Here is a 13,823-nt window from a genome sequence, read left to right as displayed (position 1 = left end):
TGTCTGACCAGCAGAGAAAGAAGAATCTGTTGGAGTCTGGTGGTACCAAACTAAAGGTGTTTATTAGTGAACTACTCAATACAATATCAAAAATGCAAATATACATGTAAAACAAGTTAGCAGTAATAAACCTAAAAGTGTAGGAATAATAATAAGCAATAATAAACAAACTCTATCGATGTCTAAGGGTAAATGAATTGTCATAGGAAAGTATAGAGTTCAGTTCATAAATGCTGAGGTGATTATGGTTGTTGTATTGAAATCGTTGGGGAGGGAGAGAGCGAGCGAGATGTAACAGCAACAGTTGCGGCAGGCAAACCTTTTTGTGGCTTTCTTAATCCATTGTATCGTTGTGGTCATTCAGCTATGACCCCTCGGGTCTTCAGCTAGATTGTTCTTCTGTGGTTGACTCGTTACTCTGGCATGAGTGGACACACACACAAGTTCCCACCAGCCCTGCTGTAACACTGAGCTTTACTGACTGATCTCCTAGTTTGGTCTTCGAAGCCCCCACCTTTCTGTGGGTTCCCAACACTCAATCAGTGTCCACTGGTGTGTCTGAAGGGTGTCTCTCCAGACCTGTCTTTTTATCCCCACTCATGGGGTCTCAGCTATCCATCAACTCTGAATGACCATGTCCATCAAATCAGGCCACTCCTGCTATCTCCTGCGGAATATTAACGAGCAAAGTAAAGTCCTTGTAGTGGAAAGTAAATAATCCAGGAAGAGTCATAATACAGTAAATCAACAGTCTCTCTCTCATGAGCAGCATAACAACAGCAATAGTTCGTAGTTCTCAGGAGTGGGGTTGGGAATGGTTAACTCAGCTCCCCATTGACCATCAGGTCTGTTCATCACTCGTAACAATGGCATCCACTGCTTCAATTTTGTCTCAATCTGTTTGATGTTATTTTCTAAGTTTGTAATTTTCTGATTATTCTGTTTTTTATAGTATGTTTATCCCCTCAAAACTGCCTTCAGGGCTTCCCAGTTAATCCCTGCCGAGGAGGCCGTAGGTGTATTTATCTCTAAATACTCCTTGATTTGTTGTCTCATAGCTTGCCTAAATATTGAATCTTGTAACAAGGATGAATTAAATCTCTATCTAGAGGTATTGTCTCTAGACAAACCCAAGCATGATCTGATATTATAATATTACCAATTGCACATTGAGACACAGAATGAATAAGTGACTTGGGTATAAGGAAGAACTCAATCCTTGTGTATGTTTCATGAACTGCAGAAAAAAATGTGTAATCCCTCCCATTGGGATTCATAAGGTGCCAAACATCCACAAGCCTGAGGGCTTTATACATTTTTTGCACCATCACAGTGTGTTTTGAGGTTCTATATGACAACATCTTACTATGGTCAATGATTAGATCCATTGCCAAATTAAAATCTCCCCCAAGTATGATATCATAAGCCCTAATAGAATGTAACTTTCCTTCAAGGTCAACAAAAAATCCTGCATCTTCTATTTTAGGTGCATATATGCTTGCTAAAATAATATGTTGCTTTATCTTTGATCTGTTTCTCACATCTAAACTGCAGCCACCTATTGGAAAGTGTTATAACGCCCTTGCACTGTAAAAAAAAAAAGATCTGTAACCCCCCCCCAGTAGCTTTACTGATTCCTCTGCTGATAAATGCGTTTTCTGTAGAAATACCACATCCTATTTCTGTCTTTTAAGCTTATTCATTACTTTTCTCCTTTTTATAGGATTCCTCAGACCGTTAACATTCCATGTGGTGAAACATATTTTATCTGAATTAAGAGAAGTCATAGTCAGGACAAACAAACAAATACACTACAATATTTTGACACTGACTCATAAACCCCCGTTTAAACTGAAAAGTAACGAAATGGCACGTAAAACTCTCCCACGTGCAACAGTGGCCAAACAAAGGAATATGGGCCACGAAATGCCCAGACCAGATTTAACTGCTCAGAAATAATGCCTGTGCAATTTCACAGTCAACATAGCACACTTAACAGTATGTCAGTCCTAGTGAGATTAAGGTAGCTTCAGTACAATACAATCCAGCAAGATTTAAAAGCAATAACAAACACAACCCGACTCACATCTTGCTCAATTTAACTAGCATAGTTAAACTCCCCCAGCTCCTCAATAAATTTCCTTGCTTTACGTGGGCACTCAAAAGCTTGAAACTATCCTTGGTCTCCACTCTTAGCTTGGCTGGGTAAATCAGCGGAAAGCTCACATTCTGCCCCCAAAGCATCACCTTACATTCTTTAAACTTCCCTCGTTTTACTTGCGTTGGTCTGGAGAAGTCCGAGAAGATCATAACATGATTGTTGTACCTGGAATACTTGTCCTTGACCCTTGCTGCTTTCAGCACATAATCTCGATCCCTTGACCTGAGGAATCTTGTGAGGATAGGCCGAGGCCTTACTCCGGTACTGAGTCTAGGGCCCAGCCCTCTGGGTGCACGTTCTATTTCAAGCTTTTCCTCCCGATTGACGACAAGCTCTGAAACTGGTTTATCCATGAATGCGATGATATCCTGCCCCTCTTTTCCCTCTGGAATGCCGATGAATCGGAGACTGTTGCACCGATCACGGTTCTCCATGTCCTCCAGTTTATTGGTTAGCTGGTCAATATCCGCTTTCGGAGCCAATGGATTGACTTTTAGTTCTCTATTCACCGCTTCTAGATAGTCAACGCGCTTCTCGACATCTGCAAGCCATCTGCAAGTTATCAGCGATGCCAGCTTTGACTCCACTAATGATATAGATCGGCGTATATCTTCAAGGCCTACCAGGTTGTCCGAGATTTTTTTCCAAAGCCGCATGTATGTCAGCCAAGTCATGGCTTGCCTCTTGTTGGTCTCCCTCAGACGATGGTCCTCTGCCATTTTGATCAGAGGCTGTCTGCCTGGAGCATTGCAACCACAAATGCCTCTTAATATCTCCGGAAGCCTTCGTTTTAAGTTGTTTTGACATCTTACACGGACAGTAACACTTTAGAGCTGCAACAGTGATAAAATAGACTCGAAAGCGAATTTTTAAAGGATAATTATATACCACTGGCCCGGAGCACTGTTCTAAGCAGCTATCTCTGTCATTGTGTCACATGACCTCTACCGTATGCCTTCTTAACCACAGAGTCAACCTGCGCAGCAGCTTTGAGTGTCCTATGGACTTGGACCCCAAGATCCCTCTGATCTTCCAAGCTGCCAAGAGTTTTACCATTATTACTATATTCTGCCATCATATTTGACCTACCAGAATGAACCACCTCACACTTATCTGAGTTGAACACCATCTGCCACTTCTCAGCCTAGTTTTGCATCCTACTAATGTCCTGCTGTAACCTCTTACAGCCCTCCACACTATCCACAACATCCCCAACTCATTCCTCCACTTCCTCATCCAGGTTATTTATAAAAATCACAAAGAGAAGTGGTCCCAGAACAGATCCTTGAGGCACACCACTGGTCACCAACCTCCATGCAGAATATAACCCATCTAAAAGCACTCTTTGCCTTCTGAAAGCCAATTCTGGATCCACAAAGCAAGGTCCCCTTGGATCCCATGCCTCCTTACTTTCTCAATAAGCCTTGCATGGGGTATCTTAACAAAAGCCTTGCTGAAAACCATATACACTACATCTACTGCTCTACTTTCATCAGTGTGTTTAGTCACATCCTCAAAAAATTGAATCAGGCTCATGAAGCATGACCTGCCCTTGACAAAGCCATGTTGACTATTCCTAATCATATTATGCCTCTCCAAATGTTCATAAATCCTGGGCTCTCTCTACCCCCTTTCTTGAACAAGGGAACAACATCTCATTAACATTAACATCTAACTCCAATCCTACGGAACCTCTCCCGCCCCATTGATGATGCAATGATCATTGCCAGAGGCTCAGCAGTCTCCTTCCTCGCCTCGCGTAGTAGCCTGGGGTATATCTCGTCCGGTCCCGGTGACTTATCCAACTTGATGCTTTCCAGAAGCTCCAGCACATCCTCTTTTTTAATGTATATATGCTCAAGCTTTTTAGTCCGCTGTAAGTCATCCCTACAATTGCCAAGGTCCTTTCCCATAGTGAATACTGAAGCAAAGTACTCATTAAGTACCTCCTCTACCTCTGTTTCCATACACACTTTTCCACTGTCACACTTGATTGATCCTATTCTAGCTCTTCACATACTTGTAGAATGCCTTGGGGTTTTCCTTAATCCGCCAAGGCCTTCTCGTGGCCCCTTCTGGCTCTCCTAATTTCATTCTTAAGCTCCTTCCTGTTAGCCTTCTAATTTCTAGATCATTACCTAGTTTTTTGAACCTTTTGTAAGCTTTTCTTCTTGACTACACTTTCAACAGCCTTTGTACACCATGCTGCCTGTACCCTACCATCCTTTCCGTCTCATTGAAATGTACCTATGCCATTCAAATATCCCCTGAACATTTGCCACATTTTTGCTGTACATTTCTCCGAGAACATCTGTTCCCAAGTTCCTGCCTGATAGCTTCATATTTCTCCTTACTCCAATTAAACACTTTACTAACTTGTCTGTTCCTATCCCTCTCCAACTGTATGGTAAAGGAGATGGAATTGCGATCACTATCTCCAAAATGCTCTCCCAGGTTCATTTCCCAATACCAGATCAAGTACAGTCTCTCCTCTTGCACACTTATCTACATATTGTGTCAGGAAACTTTCCGGAACGCACCTAACAAACTCCACCCCATCTAAACCCCTTGCTTTACGGAGATGCCAATTGATATTTGGGAAATTAAAATCTACAACCATGACAATCTTATTATTATTATACCTTTCCAGAATCTGTCTCCCTATCTGCTCCTCAATGTCCTTGTTATTGTTGGGTGGTCTATTAAAAAAAACAGTAAAGTTATTGACCCCTTTCCTGTTTCTAACTTCCACCCACAGAGATTCATTAGACATCCCTGCATGACTTCCTCCTTTTCTGCAGCCGTGACACTATCTCTGATCAGCAGTGCCTCGCTCCCACCTCTTTTGCCTCCCTCCCTGTCCTTTCTGAAACGTCTAAAGCCTGACACTCAAAGTAAACATTCATGCCCCTGAGCCATCCAAGTCTCTGTAATGGCCACAACATCATAGCTCCAAGTACTGATCCATGCTCTAAGCACGTGTGCTTTGTCCATGATACTCCTTGCATTAAATAGACACATCTCAAACTATCAGTCTTGAGTGCATCCCTTCTCTATCACCTGCCTATCTTCCCTCTCATATTGTCTAAAAGCTTTCTGGATTTGTGAGCCAGCTGTCCCTTCCTCTGTCTCTTCAGTTTGGTTCCCACCCCCCAGCAATTCTAGTTTAAACTCTCCCCAATAGCCTTGGCAAACCACTCTGCCAGTATATTGTTCCCCCTCGAAATCAAGTGCAACCCATCCTTTTTGTACAGGTCACGCCTGCCCCAGAAGAGGTTTCAGTGATCCAGAAATCTGAATCCATGCCCCCTGCTCCAATCCCTCACCCACTGTCGCGTGGCACAGGCATTAATCCCGAGATTACTACCTTTGTGGTCCTGCTTCTCAACTTCCTTCCTAACTCCTATAGTCTATTTTCAAGACCTGCTCCCTTTTCCTACCTATAGTGTTGGTACTAATATGTACCACGACCTCTGGATGTTCACTGTCCCACTTCAGAATATAGTGGACGCAGTCAGAAACATCTTGGACCCTGACACCTGGGAGGCAGACTACCATCCATGTTACTGTCATGTGTCCACAGAATTGCCTGTCTGACCCCCTAACTATAGAGTTCCCTATCACTGGTGCCGACCTCTTCCTTTCCCTACCCTTCTGAGCCACAGGGCCAGGCCCTGTGCCAGAGGCGTAGCTGTTGTTGCTTCCCCCAAGTAGGTCATCCCCCTCCCCACCCTTCCCCCCCCCCCACCACCAACAGTACTCAACTAGGAGTACTTATTATTAAGGGGGACAGCCACAGGGGTACTCTCTAGTATCTGACTCTTGCCCTTCCCTCTCCTGACTGTTACCCACTTATCTGTCTCACGAGGCCCGGGTGTGATTACCTGCCTATAGCAAGTAATCTCTCTATCATCTCCTCACTCTGACTGACCAGACGAAGGTCATCAAGCTGCATCTCCAGTTCTCTAAGGAGCTGCAGCTGGCGCAGACATGGCCGTTCGGGAGGCTGGGACTCTCCCAGACATCCCACATCCAACACCCAGTACAGAACACTGGCCTCCCAGACATACTTCCTATTCCTCTTCTTCACAAGTAACTTGTCGCAACCCATTATCACCGAACCCCATTGAGCCAAAGCCTTGCTACTCTGCCTCCCTCTACATCTGTCACCTGCTCCTTCCACACTGGCTCCATAAAGCTGTCTGCTTTTTAAATTCTTCCCGCTGGTCTAACTCACTGACTCGCTTATCTCCGCCTCTCATTATTTTAAATAATTTTATGTGGCCGTGCCTCATTCTGCTAAGTTCCAAGGAATTTAAAAACCTTGCCTTGTCTCTCCCTATAACTCAGGCTCTCTAGTCCTGGCCAATCTTTTAATCTTCTTTCTGCACTCTTTTAATACAAAAGTTGATGGTAGCGCGCTTTTTATTTTATTTAATGATTAACAACATGGAATAGGCCCTTTGAACCATGCCACCCAGCAATCCCACTATCTAAATCCTAGCCTAATCACGGGGCAGTTTGCAGTGACCAGACAACCTACCAACTGGTACATCTTTGGAGTATGGGAGGAAACTGGAGCACCCGGAGGAAACTCATATGTTCACGAAGTACTGTAAAGCATTGTGGTGACCTACACTACCACTCCACCCCACCCCAGTTATTACTGTAGCACAGAAAGCTTTGTCTCATAGTCTGTGTGACATAAGCAATTGGATTTTTTGAAGAATAAATTGGATATAGGTTTTGCATAAAGGTGGTCATTTTCAGGAAGAGTCGCACAAACATGATGGGCCAAATGGCTGACTACTACTGTGCAATTAATTTGCTGTTACTGGGACCATCCCACACATTCATTGCATTCAGTCTATTTCCTCGGGGGCACTGAGGATTCTGTACACATAGAGATTAGATTAGGCTGGGAAACTGTGCAGCATACTGACTTTGATGGATGAGGATATGGGGAGATATTGCTGGAGGATTTGTGCAAACGCTTGATATTTGCCTGCTTCAGATTGTTCCCTCAGAAAGCTTGCTGGTGCCTCCACAACTTTACAGGAAGTCGGGTTCTTAGACAATACTTTCAAATAAGGCACAACTTTTGGAATTCTGCTGAGCAAGGGTCACATTTAGAGTGAATGTTGGAGAAAGTCTCACTAGTCTTGCCAGCGCTACTAACTCTGCCACAAAAATACTGCTGCAGCTGAGCACAAATTAGTGCAGGAAAACTGCTTACTTTCAGTGTCAGCATTCAGCACTGCCGGGGCAAGGCCAGCAGGAGAGAGACTTGCAGCAAAACACTCACTACACCGTCACATCACACATACCTGGGGTCAGGCACAGAGTGAAGCTTCCTCTATACCGTCCCATCACACACGCCCAGGATCAGGCACAAGGTGAAACTCCCTCCACACTGTCCCATCACACACTCCCGGGGTCAGACACAGAGTGAAACTCTCTCCACACTGTCCCATCACACACTCCTGGGGTCAGACACAGAGTGAAACTCCCTCCACACCGTCCCATCACACACTCCCGGGGTCAGACACAGAGTGAAGCTCCCTCCACACCGTCCCATCACACACTCCCGGGGTCAGACACAGAGTGAAGCTCCCTCCACACCGTCCCATCACACACTCCCGGGGTCAGACACAGATTGAAACTCCCACTACACTGTCCCATCACACACTCCCGGGGTCAGACACAGATTGAAACTCCCACTACACCGTCCCATCACACACTCCCGGGGTCAGACACAGAGTGAAACTCCCTCTACACGGTCCCATCACACACTCCCGGGGTCAGACACAGATTGAAACTCCCACTACACCGTCCCATCACACACTCCCGGGGTCAGACACAGAGTGAAACACCCTCTACACTGTCCCATCACACACTCCCGGGATCAGACACAGAGTGAAGCTCCCTCCACACCGTCCCATCACACACTCCCGGGGTCAGACACAGAGTGAAGCTCCCTCCACACCGTCCCATCACACACTCCCGGGGTCAGACACAGAGTGAAGCTCCCTCCACCGTCCCATCACACACTCCCGGGGTCAGACACAGAGTGAAGCTCCCTCCACACCGTCCCATCACACACTCCCGGGGTCAGACACAGAGTGAATCTCCCTCTACACTGTCCCATCACACACTCCCGGGGTCAGACACAGAGTGAAGCTCCCTCCACCGTCCCATCACACACTCCCGGGGTCAGATTCATATAGCACTTTCAGTTAACTGCACAAATAATCCACAAAAAGGTAGCTGTTGCATCCTGATGCTTCTGCGATCCAAAGGTTCTTCAGAAGTTAAGAATGAGCCATAAAGCTTGTTGCTTATGATTGTTCAGTTAAATGTTACCAGAGTAAAGGACAGAAGGGAGGAAGCAAAGAGAAGAGAACAAAGTAAGAAGGAAAAAGAAACCAGAAAAGAGTGCGGCAAGGGGAGAGACACAAAATAGCATACCGTAATTTCCGGACTATAAGCCGCTACTTTTTTCCCACGCTTTGAACACTGCGGCCTATACTACGGTGCGGCTAATGCATGTTTTTTTTTCATGCCGCCAGAAACATTTTGCCTCGTAACAGTAGACCAATAAAATTGATGAGTAGTTCACAGAGGTCCAATGAAATTGTATGATAAATCAAGCGCCCTTCCACAATTAAATTATTGTAAATCAGTCATTTGTACTCACCCTCATCAACATGGAAAACACTCGAAGAAAAGCATATGATGCAGCTTTTAAGTTAAAGGCAATCAATCTGGCGGTTGAAGAAGGAAATCGAGCTGCTGCACATAATCTTGGCATAAATGAATCGATGTTGAGACGGTGGAGACACCAGCGTGAAGAACTGAGTCAATGCAAAAAGACGACAAAAGCTTTCAGGCGGCCGCGGTGTTTCCACTGTGCAGATCAGACTGAAGGCTAAAGCAATCACCACCAAAATGAAAATCGAATATTTTAGAGGTGGGCCATCGTGGTGTTTTAGATTTATGAGACGAAAAGGCCTGTCCGTCAGGGTACGCACGACTGTGTCAGCAGCTCCCTCCCGACCACGAGGAAAAGCTTGCTAACTTCCGCACATTCACTCAAACAAAGATAGTGGAGAATTCCATCGGGCCAGATGATATCATAAATATGGATGAAGTACCTTTGACGTTTGACCTGCCTCTCACTCGGACTGTTAATAAAAAAGGTGACTCGTCCATCACACTGAAAACAAGTGGCCATGAGAGAACGCATTTTACTTGTGTTCTGAGCTGCACAGCATCCGGACTAAAGCTTCCACCGATGGTGATTTTTTAAGCGGCTGACAATGAAAGTTCAGTGAAAGCTGCCATCAAGAGTACAAACTCAATTCCAGCTGTGATTCTTGGGGGCACCACGAAGTATTTGCAGCCACTGGACATCAGCGTGAACCGGGCATTTAAAGTGGCGCTGCGCGTTGAGTGGGAGGCTTGGATGACGAGCGGCGAGAAATCCTTTGCCAAAACAGGACGCATGCAAAGAGCATCTTTAACTCAAGTCTGCCAGTGGATCCTAAATGCGTGGAGCCGTGTCACAACATCCACCATCACCAACGGGTTTCGAAAGGCTGGACTGCTGCGTGATGAAGAGGACCGCGTGCGCTCAAGTGAGAGCGACATCGAAGAGACTGAAGTGAGTGATCCTGAGGTTTTATTCAATTCGGACACTGAAGAAGAGGACTTTGATGGTTTTAGTGCACAGGAGGAAGATGAAGAAGGCGATCAATAACTTTTCCTGGTAGGCTGCAGTATATATATTTTTTTTTACCAGTCGTTAGGAGATATTGGAATGTTGTTCGTGCACTGTTCAGTAAAAAAGTATACGCAACGTAATTTGTGTGTTACCGATACGTATGTATATTTAAAAGTAGCTGTGTTACAGGCACTGTTTGAAAAAAAGCATTTGCAATATATATTTGTTTATGTTACCATACGGATTTAATTAAAAGTTAAAAAATCCTCACGTGTAATATCTTTCTGTGTAATTATCTCATACTACAACGTGGGACACCTGCGGCTTAAAATCCGGTGCGGCTTGTACAAGTACAAAATTGATTTTCTTTCTAAAATTAGAGCGTGCGGCTTTTAATCAGGTCCGCTCTGTAGTCCGGAATCTACGGTAGTCGTCTTGTTCGAGACTACTGATAACAGAAATTCCGTTGATGATATTAGTAATCAGATAGCCAGATCCAAGTTATGTGACCACCACCACTGAAAATACAGAGTTAATTGTAACCACTGGGAAAAACTCACTGATCAATCACGTGCATGAAAATACAAACAACTATAAGGAAGTTAAATTCTAGGAAAAATAACAATTCTACTGCCCAATGCAACAGAGCAGAGTATAGAATATAAGTAATTATATGTTGTCAATTGGATTTAGTTAACACTTTCTCAGTCTCAGTCTCTAACCCCATCATTTGAACAGGCGGACATGCTGAATAATAGGGAACCATCTGTTCCACAGCAGCAGGGATTCATTCAGTACAAATCAGTAGAAAACAAATGCACTCCTGGAGTTGTAATTTTTGTTTTTATTTTCTGTTTGCTTTATCTAAACTGTTCTTTGATTTTGGAGTGGATTTCTGCTGGACTGTTCCTGGAAATTTAACTAACACAGTCAGTCTCCATGTAACCAGAGCAAACAACATACTGAGACTGCAAGGTCTGAAATGGGCTTAACAACATACTGAGACAGCAAGGTCTGAAATGGGCTTTGGTCCTTTTCCATTGTAACTTGAAGTGGAAGGGCTACAGGATTAAGTACACTCCTGTATTAGGTACACTAAAGTGGCTACTGAGTGTGGGTACCTGTACCAGTCAAGTTGTGAGGTTGTGGTTTGCATTGCAGACAATGAACATGAGTTTGGCATAAAACTTTTATCCATTTTTTGCTGAAATCATCATAAAGACCATGTTCTCTTCTCACTGCTGCCATCAGGAAGGAGGTACAGGAGCTTTATGTCCCACACCACCAGCTCCAGGAACACTTACTGCTATTTCACCATCAGACTCCTGAACCAGCGTGGATAAGTTCACTCATCACTACTCCGAAACGATTACACAACCTACAGACTCATTTTTGAGGACTCTACAGATTTTGTTCAGCATTATTCAGTTATATTTCATTATTTGCACAGTTTGTCTTCTTTTGCATTGGTTGTTTGTCAACCTTTGTGTAATAGTTTTTCATTGGTTCTATTGTATTTCTCTCTTCTGGTTCAAGTTCAAGTTTAATTGCATGCAACCAAACATGAATACCCATAAATACAGCCAAACAAGACAGCGTTACTCCAGGGCCAAGGTGCAGAACACAGTTCAAAGCACAAGGCAAAAATAGCACATAAAATATTTCAGTGACATACAGCCAAACAAAAAAATATATAGACCAACACCCTGAGTCCTTGAGTGTTGCAGCAGTCTGCAGTTGAACATAGTGTGTCTTGTCTTCTGCCAAGTGAGCACGGGTTGGGGGGCAGCACAGGCTCCAGCTTGTTGGCTGCTGCACCACACTGCCCCTGGCTCTCTGGTGGAGTGCACAGAGTCCAGCGTCTCTCCTGGGCAGCTGTAAACGGGCAAGACTGCGGCTCGAGACCTGGTCCTCGCTGTGACTAAGGCCACATAGCTCCCCATCTAACAGGGTCTGCCTTCCACTCTGAATGCCTGTAAGAAAATGAGATGTTATACTGTGACATATACCCATTCGATAATGTATTAACTTCGGAGTTTGAGTGTTAGCAAGCAAACGGAGGATAACTGCTGACACGTTCCGAGTGTGGTGAAAGTCCTCCCAGTTGGTGTTGCCCCATGCTGGGAGCTATGACTGGTATTTTGGTCAAAAGCACCTGTCTTTTCCTGTAATATCGATGTCAGAATTCACAGCGGGTTCACTAACGTTGATGCACTCTTGCTTCCTGGCAGGTAACCGATGCGTTAAAGGCGAAGAGCTGAGTCTCAAAGGAGAAACTGTTAACGACTGTCATGCTGAGATTATCTCACGGAGGTGCTTCATAAGGTAATGCTCGCTGCAGAATGGAGAAAGACAGTGGTGGGGACGGGAATAGAGGTTCATGCATGGCCTTCTCGGTTAATGGGCTAATCATGAAGATCATAGTTTAGGTTCTTAGCTGCACCTAAGCATTCATTTATTAGGTCCTGATAGCCAGTCAGTCCCTGGAACCTCAGTTCTGAAGAACAATTCCACTTAGACAATTGGTTAGCTCAGTTGCTAAGGGTGTGGTGCTAGTGACGGGTCACGGGTTTAGTCCACTTACGGGCCGGTTGTATAAGGACAGCACTGTAGCACGATCGTTTTACAGTGCCAGCAATCAGGCTTCAATGTAAGAAATTTGTGCCCACAGCCCTGTAATAGCATTATGCTAACGCCTCCTCCCCATGGGCAACCCACTATCTTTCTTTGCGGTAGGAGTCTCACGTGTGAAATTAATAAAAATTGTTTAATATCATTTCCAGGAGAACAATGCAGCACAAACGAAAAACACAATAAGATAAAGAGAGCGATTTTAAAAAAAACATAGATAGACTGTATGTCTACAAAGTGACACAAGAGACTCTGTACATACGGTGAATGATAGGAGGCGATAAAATAGTGGTGGAGGGGTGAGTTAGTGAGTAGAGATGTTGATCATCCCTACTGCTTGGGGAAAGTAACTGTTCTGAGTCTGGTAGTCCTGGTGTGGATGCTATGTAGGGTGGGTGTGAACCTTTACGATCATACTGGCACTTTTCTGTACGTATGTCTTGATGGTGGGTGATGTGTTGGGCTGTTTAACTACCCGTCATAGAGCCTTCCTGTCCTCTGCAGTGTAATTTCCATACCGCAGTGATGCAGCATGTTAGGATGCTCCTCACTGTAGAAGATTGTGCGTGTTGGTGTGCATAGACCAGCTTTCTTCAGCCTCCTCAGAAATTAGAGGCATTGGTGACAGTGCTCAGCAGAAATGCTACACTTGAAGGATAATTTCCCTTCTCCCCTTCTTGCTCCTCCACAACATGTAATTAAAGTTGGCCTCATCTCTAACGGGCAGGCAACCAAATCCCTGCAGATCCATTATTAAATTCTCTCACTGGGGTCTTGTGTTGTTCAGTGCCATCTGCAGCACAGTTAACCTTGAATTGCCTGCAAGGGCCTTTGAACCACATTCCCACTCCGCTCTTGTCTCCTTGTGCAGCTCTTCCCCTAACAAATTAAAATTCTTAAACGTAAAAATAATTTTTCTCTATCCTCCGCCCCCCAACCTCCTCATGTACCAGATTTGCGAACGGGAGCTATGACATTGAATCTGTGAAGGAGTCTGAGGGTGGGGACCTTCTCTCTGGAACAGATGGTTTTGGATTGGCGGGCACACTATTTCTCATCGTCCTGAAAAGAAGAAACAATGTGGTTTAGGTTTTCACAGCTTTCGGGAGGTGGGGTGTGGAATCATTCGCTGCTGGCCGTTTAGTACAATAAGCCAGAGCAGGCACAGACTGCATAACACTGATGCAGGGGATTAATTACAGAAATACTATAAAGCCGGCAATGAGTCTGCTACCAGCAGCTTTTTCAGGTGCAAGATGTGGAATAGACAGCAATGTTCGTTGTAGTGTTCCCACTTCCTTCTCTGTT

At 44.7% G+C, this 13,823-nt stretch overlaps 1 protein-coding gene across 4 annotated transcripts in view; it reads left to right on the top strand.

Moving 5' to 3' along the window:
* adar (adenosine deaminase RNA specific) overlaps nt 1-13,823 on the top strand; it is a 120,355-nt gene that overhangs the window by 82,031 nt on the left and 24,501 nt on the right. For all 4 annotated transcript variants that reach the window (XM_059980040.1, XM_059980037.1, XM_059980039.1 and 1 more), the window contains one exon: nt 12,116-12,209. In XM_059980040.1, coding sequence (XP_059836023.1) covers nt 12,116-12,209 — 94 coding nt within the window. The remainder of the gene's footprint in view (nt 1-12,115; nt 12,210-13,823) is intronic.

Source organism: Hypanus sabinus, chromosome 9, assembly GCF_030144855.1.
Source record: "Hypanus sabinus isolate sHypSab1 chromosome 9, sHypSab1.hap1, whole genome shotgun sequence".
Taxonomy (NCBI): domain Eukaryota; kingdom Metazoa; phylum Chordata; class Chondrichthyes; order Myliobatiformes; family Dasyatidae; genus Hypanus; species Hypanus sabinus.
The sequence above is the reverse complement of the archived record's forward strand: the minus strand, read 5'-3'. Positions and strand labels throughout refer to the sequence as shown.